At 47.0% G+C, this 18,737-nt stretch overlaps 1 protein-coding gene across 2 annotated transcripts in view; it reads left to right on the top strand.

The window, feature by feature from the left end:
* The first annotated feature begins 569 nt into the window (after positions 1 to 569).
* The window catches only part of LOC119389432 (metabotropic glutamate receptor 3), a 36,361-nt gene continuing 18,193 nt past the window's right edge, over positions 570 to 18,737 (top strand). The window contains exons 1-5 of one of the 2 annotated variants that reach the window (XM_037656677.2): positions 570 to 894; positions 2,327 to 2,484; positions 4,312 to 4,482; positions 4,542 to 4,686; positions 5,707 to 5,980. In XM_037656677.2, coding sequence (XP_037512605.1) covers positions 681 to 894; positions 2,327 to 2,484; positions 4,312 to 4,482; positions 4,542 to 4,686; positions 5,707 to 5,980 — 962 coding nt within the window. In that variant the 5' untranslated portion in view covers positions 570 to 680. Of the gene's footprint in view, positions 895 to 1,264; positions 2,485 to 4,311; positions 4,483 to 4,541; positions 4,687 to 5,706; positions 5,981 to 18,737 lie in introns of those variants that run through there. The other variant, XM_049414425.1, reaches the window with a different exon arrangement.

The following is an 18,737-nucleotide window of genomic DNA, read 5'->3' as shown; positions in this document are numbered from 1 at the left end:
ACTCCCTAAAAGTATCAACATAATATATATGTTTCTCTTTCAAAGGAGCTGTGAAAACAACTTTATTAAGGTGAATGGTTGATCTACTATATAATCGGCAGTGACAGTTCTGTTGTCGCAGATAATGACAGAGTTGTTTAGTACCTCGGTAGGAATACATTCTCATGAACAAACAATATGAGACACGCCATCGGAGTTACTTCTGACACGTTATCATTTCCTGCGGGAAGGTGAAAGGTGTTATTTCTGTGTGTCTTGAGTACTTAATTGATTGACTACAAATTGCGTTCGTCCAGTCAGGAGTCTATTCGTGTGCCAGGACAGGGGCAATTGACGCCCTTGTGCGACTTATACACGCGGGACGTAAGTGCTCCTCTCAATGCAAAGATCCATACCGACCTGTGGCGGCGGGAGGCGCAGGAGGAGGATGCTGGGCGCGCAACCTCCGGCCGCGCCGCGGCGTCTCTGGCGTCGCGGTACGCGCGCAGGCGCTGCGCCCTGCGCCAGTCGGGGCAGCGCGCATGGCGCGGGTCGTGCTGCTTGCGCCGGTGCTGCTGCTGCTGCTGGTGCGGCCGCCGCCTCCCGCTGAGTGCGCGGTGGCGGCGGTGGCTTCGGCGGCTTCGGCGGCGGGCGTCCCCGTGTGGCCCGTGAAACGCGCCGTCGTCGTCGAGGGCGACGTGATGCTCGGCGGCCTCATGATGGTGCACGAGCGCGAAGACCGGCTCACGTGCGGACCCATCATGCCGCAGGGCGGCATCCAGGCGCTCGAGTGCATGCTCTTCACTCTGGATTGGGTGAATCGGCAAGGGTACCCGTTCTCTCTGGGCGCCTACGTGCTCGACGACTGTGACAAGGACACCTACGGGCTCGAGCAGGCCGTCGACTTCATCAAGGGTGAGCCGCCGCCGGGGGGTGGGTGGGCTTCGACAGCCACCTCCTCCTCCTCTTCGAGTGCAGACCGCGCTCTCTCTTGGGCTAGGTTTGCCTTCGTGGCATCTGCGCCGCGGCCGCACGAAGGCGCACCTCGTCCGGGCGAGTGCCGGCCGCCGCCATCGATCGATACAGCGCGGGCTGCTGCTGCCCGCCTCCTCGGCGTGCACGCCGGACAGCGCGTGCGACCGGCCGCCGGAAGAGTCTTCGGGGCCCGCCTCTGCGCAAAGCCCGCATTGCTGCCCGCAACACTCATCACGCCGATGGCGCTATCACGACAATTACGCCGCCAATGTTGCCGACTCCCGAACAAAGAGACAAACTGTCACCCGCGAATGGCGCGCCAATCGGAGAATGTAGCGTCGTCTCGTGAATACAATTGAGCTTTTAGAGCCGACACGCACGCACAGAGTCGAAAGCATTGACGCATCCACACCTACCGGCTCAGAGTGCGCGTGGGCGAAACTAAGTTGGCCGCTTTGCAACAGGTGCGCGTTGCGTGCGCTACAGGTCCGCGCGCACGTTGAATGGATCCCGTCGATTTCAGGATGGTATACAAACAGGAAAAAAATCGAGGGAGGGAAGGATCGAAAAGAAAGAGCGGCCACTCGGTGGGCTTCGCATGGCGACTGCAACGCTGCACAGTATGGCTGCACAGACACTACTACCTGCACAAATAGCGATGTAGCAATGGTTCTGAGAAATTATTGCCTTCCAAGATATTGCTAACTGCGTACAAAGCCATCGTGATAAATGCCGGGCAATATTACGTACTCGGTCAAAGGGAACATGGACAGGTTCTGGGGACGCGCGAAGGAGATACACAGACCAAATATCGGTGCTTAATTTTTCTTTTCCCTGAATCAAAATTACTGAAGGCTGATTGTAGTGAAGGTCCATATTAATGAGCCGGTAAGGAAGGAACAAAAATTTCACACAGCGAAACCCCAAGCTTCACAACAGCACCGAGACAAGAAGCCTGCTTTTGTTGAAGGAGGCACATGGGTGAATTCACAGCGATCAGGCACTCATGACAATAACGGTTACAGCCAACTGTGTAGTGCTTATGATTGCATTGCATCGCCCCATGCTACCTTCAAATTCGAAGGATTTACCACAGCTAGCTTTGCGTGTACGGTCGTACTGATAGCCCGAGTGTGCTCACTTTGAAACGAGTGATTCTGTGTACCTTACCGCGGCCGCTCTTGCTTCTCCTTACAAATTTACAAAAAGAATCATCTCATTCGTGCGTAAGGATGACCTGGTAGGGTCTCCCCGATGCTGACGTAGTGATGCGGCGGCGTCCGCGTCGTCGGCTGGAATGCATGCACTATATAGCCAGCCACCGACGTCAGAGATTGTATTGTTCTGGTGCGTGTTCTGGTGTGCGGTGCAGGGTCGATAGGCAACATCGACGACGGCACCTACCGCTGCCCGGACGGCTCGAGCCCCGATCGGATCAAACAGACCGTCATCTCGGGCGTGCTCGGCGCCGCCTCCTCGGTCACCTCCATACAGGTGGCCAACCTGCTCCGGCTTTTCAAGATACCACAGGTGCGTGCATCGGACGCCGCTGTAGTGTTCAGAGGCCATGCACGATGTATCTGCAAGATGGCGAGACCTAATTTTCAATTAGTCGAGGCGAGGTGATGAATCACTTGTGTGCTAGACATCGCGCTTTGCTGCGTTGACTGGAGAAAAACGAGCGTCTCTTGTGCTGTCATTGATAAGGACCGCCATGGACCCCGTCGTCTGAAGTAGCTTAAACACAAGCAGAGTGGGCACTCCACAAGTACTCTTGAAGGTAAACAGCGTGATGATCCTTATTATGCTAGAAAAAGCGAAGGTAACGGTACTGTCATTCAAAAGATAAAAAGTAGAAAGTATATTATTTTGGCTTCGGAGAGAGGAATTATAACTGATGGGAAAGAAGTCTGGCAAGTTGAAAAGAGGTTAATGCTTGTCTTTGTGAAGTTTACTGACGGATTTTACGACCAAATCTATTTAAAGAGATACCAAAGCTTTAAACTTCAAAGAAAAAAAAATAAGAAGAGTCCAGAAAGATGAGAGAGAGAGAGAGAGAGAGCAAAATAATATAGCTAGCTCCAGATACTGCGAAGCAGTGCTTGCTCAGCACAAAGCGCATGACGTGATGACAGCTCACACGTGATCGGCACATCTTTTCAGTTTTAAAGAAATCACGTTGAGCAGCGTTGTCATGATTGCCTGCATCGACGACGGTTGGTGTGCTGGCGACCGAACTCCCTACACATTGTCCACGGTGAGGCTTTGCGACTGCTCGTACGAGTCATTTAATGACCTGAGCAGCAGTAAATGATGTGTCCTCTTGCTAAGGCGGTTTTGTCGACCATGTTCTATCTGTACTTCTCAGTTAACTGTTGGACAGCGCCCAGTTTATCCAGTCGAAACGCCTATAGTCGGATACAGCTTTAGAAGGCAGGAGAGGCCCCGCCCAGACGACCGAAGCGCGGCAGCCGATCGCCTCCGCGACTAAAGAAATAGTCCCGCTCATGCACGCGCCGATGTTCTCCGAAGGCGGAGCCACCGGCCGTCCCGCTCATGACGTCAGTCCCGAGTGCGCGCCCATTGGTGCAGGCTTGTGTTCATCCGCCTTTGAGGAGGAAATGCCGCTGCCTTCTAAAGTTGTATCCGACTACAGAATTATTTGCCAATGTTTAAGCTGGAAAGGTATCACCCGTTGTGTTGAATATCAGTGTCCTGTTATGCATCCAACGCGCCATCTTTTTACTCTCCCAGCTCACTTTGCTCTGGTAGTTGTGGAACGTGGTTGTACATGCTGCGACTGGAAGTGGGGACCTGCCCGATTTTCATCAAGTCATTCCCGGGATTATCCCAGTTTAGTCATTATTGCACCGTCTCCGGGATCGACCCATCTTGATCGGCAGTCAGAAGCAGACCGAGAAGACTTGCCGAGCTCCGGGAAGGAACGCTAGAAAGCATCGCTTCAGTAAACGGACATTACACTTAGGGGCGTTAATTGTTGCACTTGGGATATTCATGTGCCGCTTGTCATTTTACTGTAGAATTTTGCGGAGAACAAAGCCGGCCACCAACCCAACTGTAGGTTTTTTCACGAATAATCCTGAATATGAGCTAATTCGTTGTCTGAGTTCTGCCACATGAGTGCATGATTCTTCAAGTAAGCAGCAACAGCAGCAGTCACGGTTGTAAAAGTTCGCGAATGTTCACCTAAAAAGTTTAGCTTGAAAACAACAGTCAATTATTTGCACGCCTGTCGAACGCAGAAACGGCAGTTCTAACACCGCTTCGTGTATCCGTCCGTGATGAGCACAATCCACCGGGCGACAAAGCCGCACATTAAAACGCTTATTTGCGCAGGTGAGCTTCTTCTCGACAAGCCCCGAGCTGAGCAACAAGAAACGCTTCGAGTATTTCCTGCGCACGGTGCCTTCGGACGAGAGCCAAGTGCAAGCGATGGTCGGTATCGTCAAGCTGCTCAAATGGACGTACGTGTCCATCCTCTACGAAGAATCCACCTACGGGAATTCGGTGCGTGCTTCCGTAAGTAGCGCTAGCGACATTTCCTAACTAGTGTCTTTGCTCCGCAGGCATTCGACGTGCTAGAACGAGAGCTGCACAAATACAACATCTGCATCGCCGTCAAGGAAAAATTGACCAAGGACTCGGGCGTGGCTTCGGAAATCACGTACGACGCAATCATCAAGAAGTTAAACAACAAGCCGCGGGCTCGAGGTAAGAAGCGAACCAGTGCTGCTTGGGAAAAGGTCTGTGCACCACAAGGGAAGACAATGTTGCACTAAGCAGCGCCCACTATGTCCAGGATCAATGACAATGATTGTTGTCTGATATGCAAGCGGAAAGAAAGAAGAAATGTGGGGAGGGAGCAGACTGACAGCTTTCAGGAGGACGAACAAACAAATAAGATGTAAGAAATAAATAAACAAACACAAACAACAACACAAAAGCTAAGTATGAATCAGGCTTGTGCAGGAAAGTTATCAGGGCACGAGTCGAGCAGCACAGCTTCCCCTAAAGTGGAAATTTGCTTCAATCAGTCGATATTCCTTAACCAGCGATATACGCTGCCTAAGAAATTTGGGACAGTCTAGAGAGCCACAAGACGCGCACGACGAACGTGTTAGGTGCCAGGCACCTGCCCTCAGCTTGCCTTTCCCCTTCCCAAGTACAGGTTAGCAAACTCCGGCTAACAACCCTGTATTTCCTTTATCTCTCTCTTCTTTAGTTCTTTTCTGTTACTGCAATTCACAGTAACAGAAAAGTAACAGTAACACAAAGTCCACAGTTCCTTAGTCACTGCGTATATGAGTCAAAAATGAAAAAAAAAGAAAAGGAAAGGAAACACAGGCCGAATTCGCAGAACTTTTCGTTGGTAAAAGTATTTTGCAATTGACCGGCCACCTTCGCTAATGATATGTCCTTCATCAGGATTGACTGAAACTTTCCCTTACAAACAATACTGGCTTACACGATATGTTTTTTGTGAATATGGGCCACAGAGATGGGCTCAGGTCCATTCACTCCACCAAACTTTCCGGCATTCCTTACAGATTAGGCGTGATCCTCGGCCGCGAAGCAACGCTTCTTTAGGGAAATAAAGTGTGTCTGCAGGCAATATATTAAATGACGCAGGCGCGGGGGTAATGTAAAGCGGTAGAAGGTCTTTGTGGCAACCCTGTTTCAGGCTCCATCCTTCGCAAAACCTGTGAACAAGCCCGGAAACGCTTCTCGCAGGTGTGATCATCTTCGGCTCGGACCAGGAAGTGGCGGGCGTGATGAGAGCCGTGAGTCGCAACAATGCCACCGGTCACTTCGCCTGGATCGGCAGCGATGGCTGGAGCGCCAGGGAGCTCGTCTCCCACGGCAACGAGCCACAGGTCGAAGGCACGCTATCGGTGCAGCCCACGGCGGGAAAGGTCGAGGGATTCGACGACTACTTCCGCGCGCTCACGCCTTACACCAACCACAGAAACCCGTGGTTCATCGAGTTCTGGGAGCACTTCTTCCGGTACGTATGGCCTCCTGCATCCTTGCTGTATATGTAGAGCCTACAGCCAGTAGAGCAGACCCTTTATGGGGGACGTTGTGCCGGTCGCAGTAAAGAAGCAAAGAAAATAGGAGTTTTTGCTGCATTTTAATGCGACAATTCAGGGGAATGAATTCAGCATAACATTGTAGTGCAAGAGTAAAAAAAGCCACGATCTAAATCGTTCTCACGAGCGGGGGAAGGAAACACGGTAATAACATTGAAATAGGCAAACAAATTGAAAGAAGAAATACACTTTATAGCGTGGTCGTGCAGGTTAACCTACACCCTAAGGAAAGATGTAACCAGCCAACGCCCAGGCTATCCATTTCTTTCGTTCTGTTTGCATTCTGCTATGATGTTGACCTATACCAGGCAGGCCACCCGTGTTTTTAAGGTCGTGGCAGAATCGACTACAATAGATGAGCTCAATCAAAGACAGGTGAAGCACGGTCTTTCGGCCACGCTGCTTTCAACATCGCACGGAATCTTGGTGTCTTTCTCGCGAAGCTTGTTTGTGTCTCAGTCAAAGAAGGGACGTTGTCATGCCGTGGTCATCGCCGTCGTTGCTGCTGCTTTGTCATGCCATAGTTGTCGACTGAGCGTCGCCACTTTCGCGCAGCCTTCGCCATTTCATCGTTGCATAAGCTTTGCGCCACCGTACTGTTAACCACCTTGAACAGCAAATGTCTTAGTGTTGTTAAAAGTCTACAAGCCTCATCTTTAATGTGTGTTTAAATAGGGCCTCATTTTGTTTCTTATCTCAGCTCAGTGGGTTTTTACTTGCGCACCGTACAACTTGGTCACAAGGTGCGTACGATTGGGCGTATGCCAATGGATATGTGAATATTCTTGGCAATGTCTCAGGATTGGTATATGTACGAGCAGCAGGCAAGCAGAGTGCTATGCAATAGCTAAATAATTCGGAAACAGAAAATTGAAGAAGTGATGAAGTCGGCATCAGAATGCCGCCAAGAGTGCAGAAAGAAGTAAACAGAATGGGACATTAAGTACACAGAGCGCCGAGATGCAGATATGTGAATGAAAAGTCGGAAACGGAAAAATTATGAGGTAGCATTACAGAAGTGATGTTTTTGATAAAAGAAGCAGGCGAGAGAGAATCAAACTTTTTATTGGGAAGAGAACTAGCTTCTCCTTTTAAAATACAAAAGATATATTTAACTAATGTACTACACAGCGCAAATGTATCTTGTCCCACGACCTCAGCAACAGCCCACGTGTCACGACCGCGTGCATTAGCTTCGAACGTCCTTTAGCGCAAACACGCTAAGTGGCGATCTGAGAAGCAGCAACCTATTTCGTAGAGGCCTAAGTTTTTACTCTTTGCTTGTCAAAGGTAATTTAATTATTTGCTATTATTTTTTAAACGTTTTCAACATTAAAAACAACAAGTTCGCGTGCTGGTGCTGGGGTGTGCTAGAAACGCTCCTTAATTGTTTACTTTTCTTCCTGAGCCCAGCACTTAGCGAGAACGACGCTCTTGTTTTCCCAAGGCTTTTCCCCAGACTTCAGTGATCCGCAGGCGCCGTGTTCCAAGTTTTACTTTTTCAAATCTCGTTTGCAGCCTAAACCACAGAAGCTCTGTTGAAGCTATCCGCTATTATCGAGTTAGCAGAAGTGTTTGCCCTCATGATGGGGTATTGTCACTTTTGTAGCAGATTACCCTACTACTTGCGACAAGTCTTTTACATTTATTTTATGTTGTAGATTATTTTTTTCGTTCTTTTCTTATCAAAATGTATTAGCTTGTAATGGAGATCAGATCAACCTCCTCCTTTTCATCAGAAGCCTCGCCAATGATATTCCATTGATCGAAAGTGGAGCGCGGTTTTACAGTCCTTTCTGGGGTCGCCCACTTGGTGTTTAGCGCTAAATGTGCGGATGGATAGAGTTTGCTATCATGGTGATATAAAAATACGGTAGTGTGCCGACACAGAAAAATGCTCGCGGGAATCTCGGTAATAACAGCCTCCATTTGTCGCTGATTTAGTCTTCAACAGCACCCGGCAAAAGCAGAAATGTTTAAAGGATAAATAACTTCACAAATCTATTGGGTTCATGTGGTTCAACTAATCTTTATTGGAAGATGGGATAGACAAAATGTTTTCTGCTGCAGCATTATTGAACTTACATATAAAATGTTAAAAACTGCGAAAGTTTTTTTTTCCTTTTTTTTTTTTGGATCACTCAGGGTGTCCTGTCAAGAATGTGTTTACAGGAAGTACACTTCGCTCACCTTTTTTTATTACTTAACCAATACTTTCGCGTAAATGATATTTTCGTTTTTTTTTTACCCTTACTGCCTTGCCGTCTTTGGGGAACCATTACCTCGCTAAGACGATGCATTAGCAAAATAAAATAAAGAGATTTTTTTTTGTAAAAGAGCCAACTCCAGAAACTGAAACAGGGCTAAACTTGACGGAAACGTAGAGCACGCCTACGTGACTTTCACTTTTAAAACATTTGTAATCAAAATTGTAACGATGTAACTAATTACAACGTGAACTAAAAAAGACTGCTTCGAATAAAAAAAACTGAGCCGATTGTCACACCTGTTTGAATCAAAGCGAGCCAGCTCCACTGAACCAGTGCTGAGTCAATGCCTCGTGACCAAAATAACCAACATGGCCGCATCCAATCTGTCTTATGTGTAGTTGTTTCGCTATCGTGTTTTCTCTCCAAGACGGCATACTTCAAGTGGAAGACGACGGAAATGAAGATATTAAGGCGAGTGCCTTAGATGCCTCATCAAACGCGAAAATTGACCGTCGGCGTTCCGTGGCGCCGGCGCCAACACGGGTGATGCGAAAATCATCATCACGTAATGGTGACACAGATCACCAAATTTGTGACGTCAGTGTGACATCATCTAACGTCGCTATAACGTGGCATGATGACGTCATCGCATGACATCCTCGCTTGGTCGAAGGTGGGCCGATCACGCAGGCAGTGCAAAACCAGGTGAGGCGCAGAAAACTTTAGGATGGGGGCGTGGGAGGATCAATACATCGACTGCGAAGAAAAAGAAGAAGATGGCTTTCGCCTTCGAGTCTTCTTAAGTGAATGCATGAGGGACCCTGTGAGTTTTCGGGGACCAATCTATTCCTACAAAAAGAAGTGAGTCCAAAAAGCGCCGCATGATGAATAAGCAAAGAAGAAAAAGAAGAAGCCTGTTTCGAGGTATTCAATAGATGCCAAGACCAAAAAAAAATAAAAACGCTGCCGAACATGGGCGTAACCAGAATGTTTTCGGGGCGGGATTGTGGGGGGGGGGGGGTGTCAACCACCCTTGGTTTATGTGCGTGCGTGTGCTTGTAATTGTAGCTGTATATATATATATATATATATATATATATATATATATATATATTTGAGAACTAACCTATTTGATTGGGCTGTAGATTTTTTTTACAAAGTATCTCATGTTAGTGCGGTTTGCGGTAAAACATTTAGGAAGGATGAAAATTTGATGGTCTATCCCGTTTTTTGATGTGCAACACGGAAAAAAGAATAAATAAGGAACTGTTCTGACTTCAAAAGTATGCGGACCCTCTGGTATGAAATTTCGAGGAATGTCGCGGTTTTTCATTATTTCCCCTTGTAGATTTTTTTTTCGGAGTTGCACATCAAAATACTTCCAAGGGTCATTAGATTTCCACCCTTCCTGAATCTTTTGCGGCAAACCGCATTTAAATCGAATAATTTCTAACAAAATTACAGCTCAGTGAACTAGGTCAGTTCTAAAGGGATCACCCTGTACATGCAAACTTTTCTGGGGCAAAAGTACGACATCCCCCCCCCCCTCCACCTGGCTACGCCAATGCTTCCAATGTCCAGAAGATTACGCCTGTTGCAAGGAAGAAGACCCTTTCTATACGTCTAGTCATCGCCATTACGCTCGTGCAACAAAGGACGGTGCCGACGAAATCACGTTGATGATGTTAAAGAGCTCGTTTCGCAGAAATTCCGGTGTTGGCGTCGTTGATTGAGAGCGAAGAATCGACGCTGTCCGTGAGCGAAAGTTCCATATCGATTCAAATTAACACTAAAACTCTTGCGTTCGAGTGAGAAGCGAACCAAAGCCCTCTGCTTGGAAAGCAGGTGTTCTACCACAGAGCCACGCCAGTCCTTGAACTTGCTTCGTAAAAAGAAAAAAAGAAAGCCGCCATAAGAATGCCATATGGTGGGAGGAGTCTCCTTAACGCATTTCATATTGCGTGGCAGAAGCGTAGAATCGCACCCGGCGTCACAGCAAGTGAATTGCGCAACGAGTGCGTGGTCTAAAGCTGCCCACCCATTACAAAGTGTGCAGCTGCGCAGGTGCGCGTTGCACCTTACGGACGCGTAGTGGGTACTTCGCAAGTTTGCAGAAGGAAGCATTGTGGCGTAGTGGGCACTTAGCAAAAAAAAAAAACGCCACCAGTATTGAGAGAAAAGCGTCCTTTTTTTTTTTGCATGATAAGAACGTGTGTAACAGCAGGGCATGTGTTGTAGCAGTCTTCATAATACAATGAAGGCTGCTGTAAAAGCAGTGCCTTGATTATATTATGGAATAGCTAAACTTAGATAATTCCCGCTGTTAAAAAACGCTAAGTTTCTCCATTCCATAATACAATGAAGACTGCTGTTGCACGAATGTTCTTATCATGCAAGAAAAAAAAAAGAACTTTTCTGTCTATATGCGTGGCTTTTTCTTTTTGCTATGTTCATTTATATATTTGTTTTGTGCGTAGGGCGCACTTTTTTCCACTTGACTCAACCCACTTTTTTGAGAGCTATAATATTACTTCCATAATAGCAACTTCATAAGTTATAGGATTTGAATTCCTTTCACGGCGACATTTTTTTTTTTTTCTCGTGTCTGCGGTAACTTTGGGTATACAACGCGCATTCAAAGAAAGATACGGTGAACTCCCCTTTCTTTCTTTCTTTCTTTCTTTCTTTCTTTCTTTCTTTCTTTCTTTCTTTCTTTCTTTCTTTCTTTCTTTCTTTCTTTCTTTCTTTCTTTCTTTCTTTCTTTCTTTCTTTCTTTCTTTCTTTCTTTCTTTCTTTCTTTCTTTCGTGAGCCTTCTTGCTAATACACAAGCACGACCGCATTTTGAGTACCAAAGTGCTCTTTTTATTAGAATCCGAAGACTTGAGCAACTTTCCCCTGAGGCCCTTGCAAGCCGCCGTAAGATGTAAGGCTACGCATACGTGTAGTATGTACATGAGTACCGTGGAAAGTATGGCTTTGGTTCGATATGGCCTAGGCGGTTTGCACGAGATTGCAAAAGTTTCTCGCAGATTCTCCACGTCGACTCAATAAGTGGAAGAAGGGTGGAGAAAGAAAGAGAAAGGGCAAGGAGATTGCTTCGCAAGAAAACCAGCCGGAAAATAGCTCGTTATTTCTCGTTGCCAAATCGCCAGTACTTCTTGTGGCGTACGCCTGTAAAGGGTGCACCGCCACAAAGTTAGACATACTGAGGCAAAGCCGCCTTACTGCACACTTCTGTAAAATGTAGCGAGTTCGTTAGGACTAAGCAGAGCTCGCACGAGGAAATAGAATCTGCAGAGCCGCTACGCTGGTTCTCAAGCAGAGAGCGCTGATCGCTTGCCGAGAATACCGAGAATAACAGGAATTATAAACGTAGGTGGAATCGGATATGCTCATGCCACCTTCGGTCTAATTTACCTCTGGTCGTCCGTGTGGCCGGACAGCGGGTGAAAAGGGCTAGATGTCGTGGTACTGGGACCTGAGCCGCGTCATATGATATCCCGGATGAAGTTTCTCTCTTTTTTTCTCCGCGGCGGTTTCCCCGTTGCGCCATTATCGCTTAGACGACCACCATTTCTCGCTGTGTCGCGTCGACACCCAAGTATGCAGTTGCCGAGATTATTATCTCTCTCTTTTTTTTTGGAGGGGGGGGGAGGGGGGATTCTACGCTCTTCAGCTCGCGCAAGGGGTTGAGTTGAGTAGAGTTGAATAAATTTTATTTGCCCAACGGTTGTTATTGTGCCCGGGGCTAGGCTTCCAGGGATCCACCATTCGAGGAACATCTTTCGAGGTCCTCGGCGACGGCCCCTCCAGCGCAAGGGGTTAATAGCGCGTATCAAGTAGATGTGACAGCAGCCGCGCGGGCATTTTCACTTTATGAATACAGTGAAACCTCGGTGATACGATCACAGCTCATACGAATTTCGGGGTGATACGAATTTTTCGTTGGTCCCGACCAAGGCCCATTGGCCTGCAATGTAATGGAGTATGGTTGTTGCGAATCGATTTTCACCGAGCGACGTTTGATACGAACGTACGCTAGCGCCCAGGTACGAAGAGGTGCTGTCCGCGCTGTCGCGAAGACGCGCCAAGCACGTGCGAGCGCGGGAACGCAAGCGTGGGCATGCGCGCCACACCGCCAAATCGCCATAATCGCGGTGTAAGAAAAACACTCTTCTAAAGGTGGACAATGACCGAAAGAAGGCGAGGGTGGTCTTGGCGAAGGAGCCAGGCCTCACAACGTCAACATGCGCGACCTTTGAGGTCGCACTTGTGCGGGCACGGTCGTAAATCTCCCCAAAAACATCCACAACACCTACGCGATAACAAAATCATAACACAGGACCGTGGTTCCAAAGACTCCGGTGTCATGCAAAAAGACATACTAAAAATTTGGAAGGGGCTACTGCTGTCGCGGGTCACAACGCACCTGGTTCATAAATTAAATACGCGCCTACGTGCCGTATATTTCCGAATGTAGTATGATTACGCACATCTAAAAACTTAACTGAAAATCATTCAGGATTCTTCCTGACGTTTGCTGCTGCCCTGAAAAACAATAAATGAAAATTTACGCCAGCTTTCTTTTGTCGCGTGCTAATTTTCCATGCTTTCTGGTGATACGAATTTCGGATGATACGAATATTTTTTGTGGTCCCGTGAGATTCGTATCACCGAGGTTTCACTTATTTCTGCCTCGGCTGAAGTCAAGGTCATTTTTTACAGAAAAAGTTTGAAAATATGAGTTTGTTAAGTGAGGACTCGTAACATTTGCAGTGATGCTACCGCTGCGCCAATTGCGCCAGACTGCGCCAAAGTGCCCTGGCTGCTACAACCTGCTACATTTCCTCAAAATTTGGCGATTCTGCGCCAAGCCTGCGCCAAAGGGGTGTACTCTGACTTTCAGAAATGAAACTAACTACATGAGGTTCCCCCATTGAAAGCGACATCGCGCTGTACGCGGACGTACGCGGACGTTCTCCATGAGAGTGATGAAAATGGAGACAAAATAGTATCAATATGGTGTTGTCAAGCGGACGAAGGAACTGCGTTTTGTGTTTTTTTTTTTTTTTTTGTAATCAGAGCATCAACTGTAGGCAACATGGCGTAGCAGCAGAAAAGCGACATGCAGCCATGAAACGGCACATTGATGCTACCAGTCGTCATTAAGACGCTTCAGGTGGGCTGCAGCGGCCGAAAACGATCCAGCCGACTTTGGAATTCGGCAGTCCATGGAACGTTTTGCAGTGTGACCGCGTGACAAACGCAGAAACTCTGTTTGTGCTTGGCATGACTCTCAAGGGCATCCCATACTCGTGGGCCGGCACAGCAACTGCCTTGTTTCCCAAGTTATTTGGAGATTCCGAAACAGTGAAGCAGTTTAGTTGTAAGAGGTTCAAGGCATCCTACATAGTTAGTGATGGCCTCGGGCCGTATTTCACGAAACTTGTGCTTGACGAGCTGAACAAGCCGGATGTGGTTTTTTCTGTTAGCATTGACGAGACCCCTCTTCCTGAACAGAGGTGCCAACAACTTGATGTTGTAGTTAGGCATTTCTCCAACAAAATGCGGCGAGTTGTGGAACACCTACAGTCTTTCCGGCTGGGCTCTGCGACTTCGGAAATTTTGGCTAGTGAAGTGCGGAGAGCAGTGATGGACCTGCCGCAGAAAAATGTCATTCGCTTTTCTATGGATGGCCCTAATGCAGTGAAAAGCTTCAGAAAAAAGGTGCAGGAAGCATACCCTGACATCATAGATGTAGGAGAGTGCTGCTTGCACAAAGTGCACAACTCATTTGCCAGCGGCTTGAGTGCTGTTGGCTCGGATGTCGACGCTGCTGTGGTTGATGTTTATTACTTTTTTAAGAATTCTTCGGCTCAGAATGAATTGTTGAAGGCAGAGCACCTGCTCCAAAAGCTAGTTTTGCTGCTCCAAAACGCAATTTTGCCTGCTCCAAAAGCTGCTCCAAAGTGGCCTAAGCCAGTAGCATCACTGCATTTGACATTTTATCATGACAATTGAGACTATATTTGTGACGAAATACACATTTCATTTATAGCCTAATTATAGTAGTCATTAGTTACAGCTGGTAGGCTGAAATATCGACAGCTCAAATGAGCGCAAATACGTCACATAGACGATACGTTAACATTATCGCGTTTCAACGAGAGTTGCGAAGTATCAAACTCAGCTTAACATGTATGTCACGTTGGACACTAAGGGTTTATCGGAATGACAAATATTGACTGGCAGAAATAAGAGTTTTGGCCATTACAGTAAGGACGTCGTCACATATAAAAATTGCTCAATGTCTGCGATATACAGTTTGTATTACAATCATGTAATCACCCATGACAGCCATATTGATTTGCGATTAATGTGAGCGAGTTGGGAGTAATGAGGTCAGTGCCAGCCAACTAGCTTAGAAATGGCGCCAGCAAGAAGATCGAAAGAGACGTCCTTTCAGTTATTAGGTTTTTCTCTTCTTCCCCACTGTAATACTTTCCTCGCACTGGCGCATATTGTTTTTCTTTAGTCGTTCGGTCGCTAGGTTCTTCCTTTTCATCCCATCACGTTGAGCTTGGACGCATGATTAAAGTACAGCTTGATTTTTTTTTCTTATTTCTTGACCGTGTTTTTTTAGCGCTGGTTGCATGCCGTCGGTTTACTGCATTCAGCTTTAGTTTAGGTTATGGTTTAGTTCTGAGATTAGCAAAACACACACACACACGCACGCACACGCATGCGCGCAAGCACACACGCACGCACAAACAAACAAACGAACGAACGAACAAACGTAGCCGCGTTCGAAATAGAAGCTCCGGAAATTGCGACTATGGCGCCTGATTGGGCGCTATGAGAACTACTTTTGGTAATGATGACAGCGATCGGCGTAATGTCACCTGTGTTGAGGTACGTGTCGTTGGTACTGCTGCTGCGAAGTCGCAGTAAGGGATATTTTTGCGTGCGCGTGCCACCGTTGCCGTACTGCTGTGCTTCCGTCAGACTATACGACAGACGTATTGATCGACGTCGTCATTACGATCACTGTGTTGCTCGACTTTGCGACATTAATGTTGCACGAATGGATGCTTTCGCGGGACATGAAGCCTTGATACAACATTATGCACGGTGTTATCGATTGGTGGCGGTAAAAATGTTTCATTATACAAAGATACATCTCTCATCTGCAGGAAGAAACTGAAAGGTGAACGGGTTCGACTGCTTGAATTAACTTGCGTGATCGTGTTTTATACTTGCATCTGAAAAGAATAAGACCACCATAAGATTTTTTTAGTGCTTACTCAACATGAACCGAGGTACCACTAGAGCTTTCGTATAGGTAGATGCGTAAGAATATTGTGCTGGATAAGTCACGAAGACAAACATATGCGAGAAAGCAAACAGTGTTGGTTTTAGGTCTTCTTTTAACGTTTCATTGTTTCATTTTTATTTCGTTTTTAGGAATAATGAGCAACAACTTATTTTATTATTTTTTTATATATTCTTGGGTGCTGCAATGCTTAGATGTAATCTCTGAGGACCTTCGGGTGGTATTGCGCCAAAACCTGCCTTATCTTTCAATTTGGCATATTTTTTTTTGAAAATCCAATAGAACATCTTCGCAGAGAACTATACTTCAAACAACTGCGTTGCTTTTGTCCGCATCCAAAACCTTTTCCAAGCGATTTCTTCGTTTCTTCTTTTTCTCTCACTTCCTGCTGGCACCACTCCTGTAAATACTTTTAGTGTGTATAATTATTGCAGCCGTCATTTAGGCAAATGCTCCTTGCGCTCCTATCGCTCCACTTTGATATATGATACTTAACTCGCCCAATCACCCATTTGAAACTTGATATATGAGCATGAATTAGAGGTTAAGAAGAGCTTTTATAGTGTTTTTAAATGCCAATAAAATGCGTATTCTTTAGCGTTCGTGCCTAAATGCTTACAAATACCTATAAATGCCTGTTTCAAAATTGGCGCTTATATTAACACTGTTAAGCCTCAAGTTTCGATCCCGGGAGCAGTTTGAGATCGTTATTCATGTTACCGCGCAACATCGCCTAATCGGAACTATGGGGTTCAACCAGTGGCGTAGGCAGAAATTTTTTTTCAGGGGGTGGGATGCACGCGCTTGATCCGACATGGGGTGCGGCAGGTAAGTGTGGTCGAATGTCATGTACTTTGTATCAATCGTAGAAAAAAGATTCGAAGGGGGGGGGGGGGGTGCACGGGCTTGGTGTGCCACCCCCTGTCTACGCCACTGGGTTAAAGCTAGTCCTCCAGTTCAACCAACTCCCGGAAAGAACCGCTAGCCACCGTGAAGTGGGACACGCCGGCGAGCATTCGCCGCCGCTGACCTGGCGCGAGCGGTTGGAGAATGCGAGACCGCGGAGAGCCGTTAGCGGAAAGGAGTGAAGAGAAAAAAAATTAAAATGTGATGTGTACGCGTCTTTTGTTTTTGTAATTTGCTTTGTAAGGTGTTCACTGCGTTAGCGTAGTCAGAGATTTTTTTCGGAGGGGGGGGGGAGGGGGGGGGGGGGAGTGGGTTCAACCATACTTGATGTATGTTCGTGCGTGCTTTTGCATGTGTGCGTGTAATATACACGTGCAAAGCTGAAAAGTTTCGGGGGCGGGGTTGGGTTGAACTCCCCGAGCGCCCCCCCCCCCCCCCCCCCCCCCCCCCTCCCTCCCGGCTACGCCACTGGTTCACTGCCAGGGGAGAAATTGGCGATTCGACCCGGCCAATAGGAGGAATCCCTCCCTTCTGGTCGGTCTGGCTATCTGCTCCTGCTCTGCCCTTCTCAGTCATGCCAAGAAGACACCCAGAAGTGCATTGAATCGACAGTGGACACTTCACTCACCGTGCAGAACATGGGAGAGACCGTGTTCTGTGAACCGTGACAAAGCACGGCTATGCTCACCTGTTGGCGCCTTTGTGCCATCCTAAGCAATAACATCTTCGCTTTTCTGTCGTAGACAGAGGTCGCGCACGTCTTCGTTTGAAATTATTTGCATTTATGTGGAAATTTATTGTACCTACATTTGCGATTTTGGAAGCCTTAAAAACGTTGTTTTGCTTGCCTATTTCTGGCGCCTAAGACGAGCTTTTTTAGTGCCTAAAAAGCCGACCTCTAATAATTGTACCCCATTAGCTCATCAAGCTTCATCGTCTCGCTCGTGTGCAACGTTTGAACGTTGCATAGGCAACCGCTGCCAAAGAAATGTAATTCGATGCATCACATTGAAGCGCATGCGGTGCGTTTTTCTATTATCACCAGTAACATAGAGCTACTGAAAGAGAATGAAGTTAATAAAAAATAATTATTCAATGAATTGAACGACGTAGTGGGCAGCCACAACGTCAACTATGGCTTCCACAACGTCAACGTCTATGGCTTCAAGTTCCTCGTACAGATCAACTATTGGACGAATTAATCGTTTATACTACAATGCAAAATGCAGCTTAGTGGCTGAAAACTGGCGGTGCCATTAACATTTCTCGCTCACGTACAGGTGTTGTCAGCGATGACACCACCATCACCATGTACATCGCAGTTAGACGGCCTTTTTCCGGTGCAATAGCCAATCACTCGCGTCGTATACGCTAGCTGACACTATATATGCGTACAACTTTCCTCAATTTATTACCCCGCATTGTTCTCTCTGTCTACTATCTACTGATTTTCCAATCCCATTCTGTAATTGTAATATGCCGTTGGTTATCTGTACGTACGCATTACATAACCTGACCAGTTTCATCTCTTCCTCTAGATGTCACGTTGAATATGGTTGACACCTACTGGTTTCTACCGACATCGATGTAGCGATCCTGTTAACATTCTTATGGCAAACCGCCGGTTCCTCGGCCAAAAAATAAAAAAAGAAGGGTAAATACCTGTAAACAATAATTTCTGATTATGAAGATTACATATGTAAATACATTACGTCAGTAGTAACTAACCGTCAGTAGTCTATAGCTAGCTATTTAGTGGTAAATTAGCTTGAAGAACTAAGTGAACATTTTTCGGTGTGTACAACAAGCGGTACAGTATACTGCAAGCTATTTTCGGACGCTTAAATCAGATTTCGGAGGTATCAAAACAATGCAGCATATAAGGGGAGGGGCGACCCCCCCCCCCCCCCTTTCGCTCTATTCGTGCGCATGCCCACGGCGGCAACGCGCTGATGGTGCTACGGTGGTACACTGTGGCGGTACGGGTGGTACGGTGGTACAGCGCGGTACGGTGATTCGACGCACTGACGTTAGGGCCAAAAGTCGCCAAGGAAAGTTACACGCAGTTAGGCGAGGAATCACCGTATGGGCGATGTCCACACGGCGCCTATATATATACATACACATACCAGTGAAGCAGAAATCAATGTTGCGTGAGTTTCGCTTCGCAGCAGGTGTTCCTTTCGGCAAAAGTCCCAAACAAGACCCGCGCGGACTGTTAC

This window comes from Rhipicephalus sanguineus, chromosome 4 (assembly GCF_013339695.2).
Source record: "Rhipicephalus sanguineus isolate Rsan-2018 chromosome 4, BIME_Rsan_1.4, whole genome shotgun sequence".
NCBI lineage: Eukaryota > Metazoa > Arthropoda > Arachnida > Ixodida > Ixodidae > Rhipicephalus > Rhipicephalus sanguineus.
This window is presented reverse-complemented; position numbering and strand designations above follow the sequence as displayed.